The 11,280-nt window shown below is 50.4% G+C and overlaps 2 protein-coding genes across 5 annotated transcripts in view; one reads left to right on the top strand and one right to left on the bottom strand.

The window, feature by feature from the left end:
• The first annotated feature begins 938 nt into the window (after nucleotides 1-938).
• On the top strand, nucleotides 939-2,522 carry POP5 (POP5 homolog, ribonuclease P/MRP subunit). Its single transcript, XM_084762234.1, has 5 exons — nucleotides 939-1,041; nucleotides 1,113-1,255; nucleotides 1,719-1,868; nucleotides 2,043-2,126; nucleotides 2,208-2,522. Exons 1-5 carry the CDS (start codon nucleotides 1,022-1,024, stop codon nucleotides 2,318-2,320), a joined length of 510 nt encoding a protein of 169 aa, XP_084618360.1. The 5' UTR covers nucleotides 939-1,021; the 3' UTR covers nucleotides 2,321-2,522.
• Nucleotides 2,523-3,725: 1,203 nt separating this feature from the next.
• The window catches only part of RNF10 (ring finger protein 10), a 30,407-nt gene continuing 22,852 nt past the window's right edge, over nucleotides 3,726-11,280 (bottom strand). For 2 of the 4 annotated variants that reach the window (XM_084762175.1, XM_084762176.1), the window contains exons 11-16: nucleotides 11,150-11,251; nucleotides 9,931-10,086; nucleotides 7,736-7,836; nucleotides 4,803-4,860; nucleotides 4,562-4,720; nucleotides 3,726-4,032 (exon numbers count right to left, since the gene is read on the bottom strand). In XM_084762175.1, coding sequence (XP_084618301.1) covers nucleotides 3,956-4,032; nucleotides 4,562-4,720; nucleotides 4,803-4,860; nucleotides 7,736-7,836; nucleotides 9,931-10,086; nucleotides 11,150-11,251 — 653 coding nt within the window. In that variant the 3' untranslated portion in view covers nucleotides 3,726-3,955. The remainder of the gene's footprint in view (nucleotides 4,033-4,561; nucleotides 4,721-4,802; nucleotides 4,861-7,735; nucleotides 7,837-9,930; nucleotides 10,087-11,149; nucleotides 11,252-11,280) is intronic. The other 2 variants (XM_084762177.1, XM_084762178.1) reach the window with 1 other exon arrangement.

The following is an 11,280-nucleotide window of genomic DNA, read 5'->3' as shown; positions in this document are numbered from 1 at the left end:
TTTAAACACTGCAATAAGCCGGGCGTGGTGGTGCACACCTTTAATCCCAGCATTCGGGAGGCAGAGGCAGGTGGATCGCTGTGAGTTCGAGGCCAGCCTGGTCTACAAAGGGAGTCCAGGACAGCCAAGATAACACAGAGAAACCCTGTCTCAAAAAAACCAAAAAACAAACAACACAAAACAAAAAAACCCAACAAAACTAAACACTGCAATAGTGAGTATATGATGTTTATAGCAGTGCAGGTGACATGAAAATAGAGTCAAGCGGCCACGTAGCATGGCACAGGCATGCTGTGAAATATGTATGTCCAGGCCAAGGACTGGCAAAACTTATCCGTACAGAAATGGCAGCAATGACCCCTCACTAAGGAGTTGGCAAGGGCTGGGACCAGGGGGAGTACTGAAGCTGAGCTCGTTCCAGGACAGCCAAGGCTACACAGAAACCCTGTCTCGAAACCACAACAACAAACCACAAAACAAAGTCAAGTGAATGGGTTGGGAAAACAAGCTCTCTATTCTTGACAAAAAATAAAAAGGCGTGGGTTGGGAATTCCAGTGCTTGGTGGAAAAAGCCAGGGGGATCAGATCTTTGGCTACACACTCAGTCTGAGGTTAGTCTGTGAAAAAGAGACAATAACGGGAGGGAGTAGCGGAGAGTGCGAGATTGTTTTTGCAAACCAGTTGACAAAACTTACCTCCACAAAACTGCCGAACTCCCCTAAAGGACTTAGCATATTTGGCTGTATGGGAAAACCTCTGCTCTGACTTCTTTAAATCCCAATTCCTGAGACACTCTCAGGCTTTAAGCGCAAGGCTGTGCTCAAAAGTTTCCTTCGGGAATATTATTCACAAGTGTACGCAAAGCACGGGGTTCCCAGAGTTTTCACAGTAGCACCAGCGCCGGCAGGAGGCGGACGCATGCGCTCTGACGCTCGCTGCGAGAGGCGGAGCGTGGAGATTGACAGGGCGCTCGGCCAGTCGGGCCCAGTCCCGCCTCGCCCCGGCATCCGGCGCGGACGCCATGGTGCGCTTCAAGCACAGGTAAGCAGCGCTGTAGTCCCCGCGCGCTCGCGGCGTGCGTGGGCCGCGCTCAGGGCTGCCGTCCGCCGCAGGTACCTTCTGTGCGAGCTGGTGTCGGAGGACGCGCGCTGCCGCCTGAGCCTGGACGACCGCGTGCTGGGCGGGCTGGTCCGCGACACCATCGCCCGGGTGCACGGGGCCTTCGGCGCCGCCGCCTGCTCGGTGGGCTTCGCAGGTAGGAGGGCGCGGCGGGCGGGCGGGCGGGGCGCGGCTTGCACGGGAGGCCCGGCCCGTGAGCCCCGGAGCCAGAGTGCTCAGAAGCTGAGCGTTCACGCCGTGGGAGAGCACTGGTCCGGCACAGCGGGGCAGAAGCTTCAGCATCCAGCCCCGGTGTGTGTCCGGAGGGTTCCTTTTCCTGGCCGTATTAGTGGGGGATGGGTGCTGAACTTACTAGGCTACGGGAAAATAGCCACGTGGAATTCCTCTTAGGAGCTATGATTTGACAGGTCACCACAGCATGTTTTAAAACGTCAAGTTTATCCCTTAAAGTCCAGGCGGATCTCTGGGAGTTCGAGGCCAGCCTGGTCTACAGAGAGAGCCCAGGACAGCCAAGGCTACACAGAGAAACCCTGTCTCCCAAAAAAAACAAAAAATACCCCTGTCAGTGGCAAGTTACCCAGTGTCCCTCCCTGCTGTAGTCCGCTATCTGAATGCCTACACCGGAGTAGCACTACTTCGCTGCCGGAAGGATTTCTACCAGCTTGTGTGGTCAGCTCTTCCTTTCATCACTTGCTTGGAGAACAAAGGACACCGCTATCCCTGTTTTTTCAACACGTTACACGTGGGAGGTATGAGGTAGTTTGTCCGTGGTTACCGTTTCCTTGAAGGGAACAGGCTCAGAGGTGTTGGCGGGCGGAAGGGGGGGGGTCCTTCGCGCTATCCAACAACAGCAAGACGTCCCCCAACCCTCAGAAGATAGGAACTGTTTCACTGTTGTCCACAAGAGCTCTTTCATGTGCCAGGTACGATAAGAACCTGTCAGAAGTTCCTGATTCAGTACAACCGCAGACAGCTGTTGGTCTTGTTGCAGAATTGCACTGATGAAGGTAAGCAACACTAGGCAGTGCAAGCAGCGCCTGAGCCTGGGTGGGGAAGGTGGTGCCCGCGGACGTCTTTCTTCCCTTTAGGAGAGCGGGAAGCCATCAAGAAGTCTGTCACAAGAAGCTGCCTGCTGGAGAAAGAGTCTGTTGAAGAGCTTTCAGACAGTGCGGGTGAAGAGGCTTTGGAAGCAATGGAGTGACTCTGTTTCCAGGCCCACTGTGGGAGCTGAGTCCACCTCTGAGTGACTGTCAGCCAGAGCACAGGTGACTAGCTTCATTCAAGTGGAGAGCTTGCTGCCTTATCTCCCGTCCACGGTGGCAAGGGCTCTGGCGACATTTTCTATGTAGCCACTACTGCTCGGGTGAATAAACGTTCCTGGTGTCCTGAGCACCATCCCTAAACCACAGCCCAGCTGCTGGGCCAGGCCTCTGTCCTCTGTCGCCCTGACTGTGCTCCCTGTGCGGTACCCGCTGAATCCAGGGAGGCAGAGGCCAGCCTGGTCTGCAGGGTGAGTTCTGGGACACCCAAGGCTGCATAGAGGAAGCATTCCACGTGGGGCGAACTCAGGTAAAGTAGAAATACTGAGTAACTAGTAGCTACCCTTGCATAATCTAGGGTCAGTTCCATATGGCATCCCAGGACTGCAAATCCCAGGGTACCCAACTTAGCACTACAGATATGACTTGACTAGGAAGGAGGCTTCTGGGTGGCCCTGTGAGGCGTGAATGTAACCTTAGTACTTGGGAGGTAGCTGCTCTGGATGAGAACGGCTGCCGAATACTTAAACACTTTGGTGGGGGGAGGTTTGAGGTTTTGAAAGCCCACACTGTTCTGTTAGCTGTCTCCGCCTCCTGCTTGTGGATCAGACTCCTCCAGCACCATGCATGCCGGCCTATGGCGTGCTCCCTGCCATGGCTATGGAGTCACTTTATGCCTCCATTAAACCACTGTCACTTAAAAGGCGCACACCTTTTAAACACAGCACTCTTTGCGAGGCAGAGGCGGGAGGATCTCTTTGAGTTCCAGGTCAGCCTGGTCTATAAAGTGAGTTCAGGACACCCAAGGCTACACAGAGAACCCCTGTCGGGGTGGGTGGTGGTTGGGAAGGGAGAAGCTTGGGGTCAGGAGCTGGAGAGGTGGCTCAGAGGTTAAGAGCACTGATGCTCTTCCAGAGGACTTGCATTCAATTCCTAGGACGCACGTGGACGCTCACAGCAAATGTAACTCCAGATATAGGGGCTCCAACACACAGTACATGGTGTGACAGGGCACAGAACTTTCGTGGGAAAGGTTTTAAGTTTCTTTTAACAAATAGTCAACAGGTAAAACCCTCACATGTGAGTGCCGAATGTAAGTGACCCTGGGCTAGCTGAAAGCTGGCCACGTTGCCATTTTTCTTCTGTAGCCACCAGGCTGACCTTGAGCTCACAGGTGTTGGGGTATAGGCCTGAGCTGGTCAGTTTCAACTGAAACCACAAGCCAGGAAGCCCAAATATATAATGCTACACAACACCGCTGTACCATTTGGGCTCCTCCAAACTTGAGAGGGATGACTCAAGCTCACTTTGGGTTGAATAAAAAAGACTACAGGTGAGCTAAGCCTGTCAGGAAGGCGTCTCTTGTGAGTGTCAATACTTTATTTTGGTGTAAAGACGGAAGCTGGAAAATACACTGTATTTAAAATTTTCTTGGTTCCCCCTCACATTGTGGAAACCCCCTCCCCCCTGCCCCAAGCTAATCAATCTGTTCAAACTCAAATACTTAAAAATTACAGCAGCAAAACAAAAGCACAGAAAAGAAACCAGATGGAGACACGGTGCCTGGGCAAGTAGTGTCACTTGGTATGGACGACCGAGGTGCTGAACAGGAGCTTCTGCTTCTGCTTCTTCCTTTTCTTTCCTCCCTTGTCTTCTAGGGGAAACAGCAAGAGTGCACTTAGCTTACACTGCCACCCACATCCCTGCCACGAACAAGCGCATGTCCAGTGGGCTCTGAGGCTTTTGTCTACAACCACTCTGACCAGCTCAGGGCTCTGAAGTGCACAAAGGCTGGAGAGATGGTCCAGTGGTTAAGAGCAACTGTTGCTCTTATAGACAACCCAGGATTGATTCCCAGCACCCAGACCACGGCTCACCATCTGTATGTAACTCTTCTTCCAGATTTGATCCCTTTGACCTCCACAGGCACTAGGCATGCACATGGTACATCAACACACATGCATCTACATCAAAGAGTTCCTTAGAACCGCATTTTGGACCTCAAGAATGAACCTGGGCTGGGAGTAAGTCCCATCGGCCTATGTGTCCACACTTAAAATGTTGAGGACAAGAGACCAGAGACTCAACAGAGAGTGACCAGCCATTTAGTGCCTGCCTCAAATACAGGTAGAACAGCAGCATGTGGATAACCCTGAGCTCTGTGGTCAACTTCCTGCCTTTACCAGAGAGGGGGTCTGAAGTAGCTGGTGTGTCCAATTTCATGAAGGCTGCTTCGATAGCTTGGCTGAAGGAATTTTGGAAACTGGGCACAGGAACACGGTCAGAATTATCACTCTCCCCATCGCTGTCCACAGGGGCAGGAGGAACCAAGCTGTTCTCATCTGAAAAACATAAGTGTTAAAATTCTACAGCTTTTACTGAAAGGGGCCAGTCCAACTTTGCCCTTTCCTGCCCGGCTCTCACCTTTCTTTGGAGCAGGTTTGGGCCACACGTCTGCTTTTGCTTTCCCAACCCTCAGCATCTGCCAAGTGGGGACAGAAGGAAAAAGAATTAGACTTATGACCACATGTCCTTGCCATCTTCACAAGACCACCAGCCCCTCTCTGCCCTGACTGAGGGAGGAGTGTGACCCTAAGGCCTGAGGAAACCACAGGAGGTACTGGCTCCACCCTGAGTCGGGTACTTTCTCTGATGACTTTCCTGCCCTTCTTGAGGCACCTAAATATATTAACCTGAACTGGGTGTGCGGCGCTTCACACCTACAACCACAGTATACTTGGGAGTCTGAGGCAGGAGGATTACCTACAATTCAAAGCCAGACAGGACTACATGAGTTTCAGGCTACTTTGGGGCAAGGAAACCCTATCTTAATAAAAATAGAGTAAGTAGAATATACAGTACCCCCCCCCCTTTTTTTTTTTTGTATATGAGTGCTTTCTCTGCAGAAGAGGGCATCAGATCTCCATTATAGATGGTTGTGAGCCACCATGTGGTTACTGGGAATTGAACTCAGGACATCTGGAAGAGCAGGCAGTGCTCTTACCCACTGAGCCATCTCTCCAGCCCCCAGGTTTTTCTTTCTTTTTTTTTCTTCTTCCTTCCCTGGGAAGTGGGGTAAAGGGGCAGATTTCCCTACCTGTCCTGGAACTCACTCTGTAGATCAGGCTGGCCTCAAATCTGCATCTCTCTGCCTCCTGAGTGCTGGGATTAAAGGTATTTGCTACCCAGCCTACCTCCAATTTTAAAAGGTCATGTGGATACTGAGGCTTTACACAGCCCACCAGTGTTTTTACCCTTTTGGTCTACTTTTCCAATACCCACTCCTCAATGATCACCTTTTAGGTGCTGCCATAGAAGAGTTATTTCTTTTATATCCAGCAAATCAACAGTCCCTCCCTCTGCCCTTAAGGGACTGTCTCCATTACACATGGGCGGTGCCAGCTAACTGGTCCACAGTACGTCTCACCTGCCAGATAAGCCATGCAACTCCTACCAGGTTTATAGCTGGGGTGGCCCTGACTTGGGCTGGGATAAATGACCTGTTAGCCACCTATTAGCATGTTCCATTGTGGTGATGATTCCTAGAGTTTAGGATTTTCAAGTCTCAACACTACTGATTTGGTGCTGGGGTTCAACTAAGACAACTCAAATTTATTCTCCAAGAAATATTTCAGGAGTTTAGTCTAAAACTAGTTATGAGGGAACAACCAGACAAATCCAAACTAAAGGCCAGGAGCAGTGATGCACACCAACAATGCCAGCACTCAGAAGGCTGAGGTTCAAGGGTCCTGAGTTCAAAGCCACCCTGAGCTACATGGCAAAACCATTCAAGGGGAACAAGAACTGTTACAGCCCACAAGAAGCTGAAGGCCCTTAACAAGTAGATAGCATAAGATATTTTTTAGAGTATCCTGAAGGACGCTGAAACAACTCGGGAGAGCACAACAGCCTCATATTTAGACATGGAAGCACCTGCATCTACTGGTGGTTCTGAGGAGCTGCCTCTTCTAGGTATGGAGTGCTGTGACCATGATGTCTACGAAAGCATCCTGGCTCATGTCTCTAACTCCAGCACAGGGTGAAGCAGGATTGCATGGGACTGAGGGGCAGCCTGAGCCACACTGTTGTCAGGCCAGCCTGCACTCTTGTGCAAGACCTTCCAAACACAAAACCCTACAACCACAGCAGGAGGGAGAGGGGAGAAGAAAAGCAAAAACAGTAATTTGTGAATCCAGGTAAAATGTTCATGATCTGATCCTTTCAGCTTTTCAAAACTACAACTAGAAGGAGAAGCAACAATGGCCGTCAAAGGCTCCAGCAGCTTAGCCGCACAGACCTGAGGCAGCTAGAGAGTGAGTAAGAGCCTGTCTAAAGTCAGCACACAGCATAAAGTATAGGCCAATAACCCCAGCACCAAAGAGCGTACGACAGGAAAACAAGTTCAAGACCAGTGTGGTCGCCTGCACACTGGTGCTTACTCCTGTTTATGCTGCAGCACAGCCTTGTGTCTGTAGGCGAGAAGACGTCAAGTGCAGTCAGAGCCATTCTCCTCTTCACACAGTGGTCACTGACCCGAGGCATGCACATCAGATGCACTGATTCCTTACTTTGCAGTGTTTCCATCAGGGCTTCTATGGGACCTCACTACAGAAAGGCATCTAGAGCAGCCTCAGCCTTCCTGGCGCTGCGACCCTTAATACCAGTTCATGCTGTGGTGACGGAGCCATAAAGTTGTTTCATTGCTACTTCATAGCTCTAACTTTGCTGCTGCTAGGAATCCTAATGTAAATATATCTGCTTTGAGATGGGCTCAGGTGACTGCCATTCAACCTCCAAAGGGGTTGCGCCCCACAAGTTGCACCCCCCTGCTCTAGACTAGGAACTGTTACTGGTGCCCTGTCTGGGCCTGGAAGCTGACTATCACCTGTGTCAGTTCCCTAAGTGCAGGTGCACAAAGTGTTTGCTTGTTGTCTTCCCTGCCTACCAGGAATGTGGCTTTGGCTAGTTACAAGATGTAAGAACAGTTCCCTCCACATTTACAAATACTACCTACATCCAGGGTCCTGGACTGCTGCAGCCCTACCTAGAATACTGTCCACTTTCTAAGATGGAGTGGCCTTAAGTGAACTTGGATTCTCAACTACTTCCCTGAACAGTCTCCAGCATGGTGCTCCTGAGGTGCAAGGCAGGCAGCTGTTGGCTGCCCTCGCTGACAGGCAGGCTGTCACCCACCTGCCCTCAGCCACTCCTTGCTGGCTAAAGCTCCACTAGGCAGCAAGTTCTCAGGCAGCAGGTGCCTGTCCAGCTATACTAGGTGGAGGAGCCCAGATCCCGGGAAGAGGTTCCCAGGCAAGCAGCGGAGTTCCTGCGAGCTGCTTCACAAGCAAAAGATTTACCTGGGCAAAGGAAAGGAAGGGAGAGTCTTCTTCCAGACTCCCAACGCAGAAGGAGGGACTGCCCTGACTGGCAGTAGGTGACAAAGGGGTCAGCAGAAAGTCTGAAAGGGAATCAGAGGCCTGATTACATGAGTCGGGTCCCAAAGAACAAGCATCCTCATCATGAGAGGTACCACAAAGTCAGGCCCAGGCCTGTGAGCACAGCTCAGCAGACCAAGGCAGGAGGTGTGTAATGTCAGCTCCAGACCAGCCTGGCTTCAGACCTTCTCTCAGAGAGGGAGAGATGAACTGAGCCAGGTCTGTGTAACCGTCATAACTTTGCCATAAAACAAAAAATAACCCTTGAGTCAGGTGTTAATTCTGCCACATTCTCAGACAAGAACACCATGCGTTACCTACACCCCAGAGGCGGCTTCTCAGCTACTGTAACCCTGGAACGCACCACAGCAGGACAGCCCTCTCCATAGGAAATGTTCTGCCTCCCCACAAAGGCTGCCTCTCAAGATAAGGTGGCTCATGACTGTAAACCTAGCACTTGGAAAGCTGAGGCAGGTGCATCATGACTTCAAATAAATAGATTAAAAAAAAAAAAAAGGTAGCTAGGCTCTCAGAGATTAGGTGCTTGCCATGGACTTGTTTTATGTGGATGGACAACTCCAAGAAAAAAAGCCACCCAGATCACTGCTTCTGGCCACTATGACCTGGAGATGTTCAGTTATGGTTGAGGACACTAACGTACCAGTTAGTCCTGCCCCCCTCTTCTCTCTCTCTCTCTCTCTCTCTCTCTCTCTCTCTCTCTCTCTCTCTCTCTCTCTCTCTCTCTCTCTCTCTCTCCCTGACAGTATTCTTTTCTTCCTCACCTACAGCTGAATGCAGCCCACACACCCGTCTCTCCATGGTCCTGGGCACTGGCAGGCAGCAGGCACCTTGTCGATTTCCTCGTAGCAGCCCTTCCACACCCACCCAACGCTACCTGACACTGTCACTCTGAGGACCACCAACTATTCTTCCTGACGCCTTCCTTAGAAACTTGCAAAACAACAAAACCAGACCTAGCAGATGAAAACACCTGTACCACACAGACAATCAATATAGCCAGCAATCCGCAGCATTCTTGCATGCAGCTGCTTCCTCCCCAGTTAACTGGAAAAGCATCATGGTTAGACAGTCCCTAAGAATCCAGTTCCTGCCACTAAAGTACCTGCATGTTATTAGTCTCAGCATCTGTGCTAGCTAGTTTTTATGCCAACTTTATACAAAATAAGGTCATCTAGGAAGAAGGAATCTTAATAAATGCCTTCATAAGCAAGTCTGCAAGGCACATTCTTCATTGATGACTGATGTGGAAAAGCCCAGCATACCTCAACAAGTGGTCCATGCTGGGCCTCTAAGTTTTAACTGAGCCATTTCCCTACTGTGTATTCACTAGGCTGACTTTTTTAGCCTACAAATTACAATCAATATTACAACAAAGACATTAACAAACACACTCAAACATGGAAATAAATAACCTAGAACAGCAGCCAGGTGTGGTGGTACACACCTTTAATTGCAGCACTTAGGAGGCAGAGGCATGCAGAGCTCTGTAAGTTCAAGGCCGGCCTGGTCTACAAAGAGTTTCAGGACAGCCAAGGCTACACAAAAAATAAAGCCCTGTCTCGAAAAAAAGCAAACACACACATACACACCCCTAACAGTACAGAACAGATGGGTCAGAAAAGCAATGTGGGATTGAGTTTACTACTTGGTGAACTGCTCTGAGGTACTGAAAAGCTGTGAGGTCTAAGAAGTCAGCACAAGCAATAGGAAAGGATAACCAAACAGTAAGACCTTAATGTGGCTTAGGACTAGCTGTAAGGTTTTTTCACTTAAATACCGCATTATGCCAATTGGTCAGAGTCATAAATTCAGGCACTAGGAGTCCGCATAAGGTACAGGGCCTGCAGAGTTGGCTCAGTGGTTACGCTCACTTGTTTCTCTTACGGAGGACTTGGGTTTGGTTCCCAGCATCCACATGGTGGCTGACAACCATCCATAACTCCAAGTCCAGGAGACTGTATGCCCTCCTCTGAGACGTTGGGGCACATGGCACACATATATACATACAGGCAAACACTCATACACAGAAATTTTTAAAATTAAATCAAATTAGAGCTCTAGCCAGTAGCAGGATTCATTAAATATCAACAGTTTACCTGCATGGGAACCTGGACTTCTGCTAAGAGGAGAGAGGGAGAGGGCCCCGTGGCCCTCAGTGCTGGTGGAACCCAGAGCAGATTCAGAGGAGCAGGCGTAGGAGCTGAAGGCAGGAAACTGCTGCAGGTTCTCTAGGGGAATGTGGACTTCAGGATCTGCAAAGCAAGGGCAACGACAGGTCCACTACACAGCTGCTCGTGCTCCTCGGCCACTGCTCACTATGCAATAAATAACCCAGGCCACGGGAAGCCCAGCATGAAGCAGGAGGACAGACGTAGGCCGCCCGAGACTAGATACGCCAGGAGCCCTGGGTGCAGCCCGAGCCAGCATCCCTTCAGCACCCGGGAGGCAGACCTAGATCAACGTCAGCCAGGTCTACACTAAGTTCTAGGTGAAACAGTGAGCTATTCTCTCAGAAACATTCTTGAGACATTTGTTTTCTCAAAGTTTAGGGTGTATGTCCGTCACAAAGTTCTAGAAGCCCAAGTTATCAAGTTATAGTTGCCACACTAAATGGAACAGAGAGCTAAAGCCCTTTCCCCTTGAGCACTCAAGTCCTTGTCTGTCTTCTTTTTCTTTTTAGACGGTTTCTCTGTGTAACCTTGGCTGTCCTGTACTCGCTTTGTAGACCAGGCTGACCTCAAACTCACGGAGATCTGCCTGCCTCTGCCTCCAAGTGCTGGGATTACAGGTGTGTGCCACCACGCCCAGCTGCTTTCTTTTTACTCCCCCTGTTCCCCCATTGGTCTCCTCATGCAGCCCACAGTGGGTAGGAGCTCACTGTAAAGCTCACACCAGAATGGCATTGAATTCAAGATCCTTTGATTCTAAATTTACGTCTGAGTCACGAGACCCAGCTCCAGTCATGGTGTTAGTGGATGACCAGGCTCAAGTCACACTAATCCCTGGACTTAGTGACTTATTCTGACTACTCTGCTCTACAGAGCTCTCATGCCCAAATCCTGCCGTGTTTCCCACACTGCCTTTCAGCAGTCTTGGGCCGTGGCTAAGGTGGGCGGCTGCCCCAGCACTCCAACTCCCTAGCATGGAGGTCTGTCACCCACCATGCCGTCATGCATTTTAGCACCACCTTCACAGCAAAGAAGTAAAGAAAACAAATGGCAGAAAATAAGCAAGCAGCCTGGCTTCTGGACAAGGAGCCACCTAGGCACAAACAGCAAAACCAAAACCAAGTAAACACTAGACCTCTGAACTTACACCTGCCCTGTCTCTTGTTCTCCTCCATTTCAATTCTGCGCTCTCGGCGACGCTCTTCTCGAGCTTTCTTTTGGCGCTGACGCTTCCTTTTCTCGATGTCATCTGTTGATTGGTCAGGTTGTGAGACAGAC

Source organism: Acomys minous (assembly GCF_964271855.1).
Source record: "Acomys minous genome assembly, chromosome: 16".
In the NCBI taxonomy this organism is placed as follows: Eukaryota; Metazoa; Chordata; class Mammalia; order Rodentia; family Muridae; genus Acomys; species Acomys minous.
Note: the sequence above shows the minus strand (reverse complement) of the source record. Positions and strands in the feature narration are given on the sequence as shown.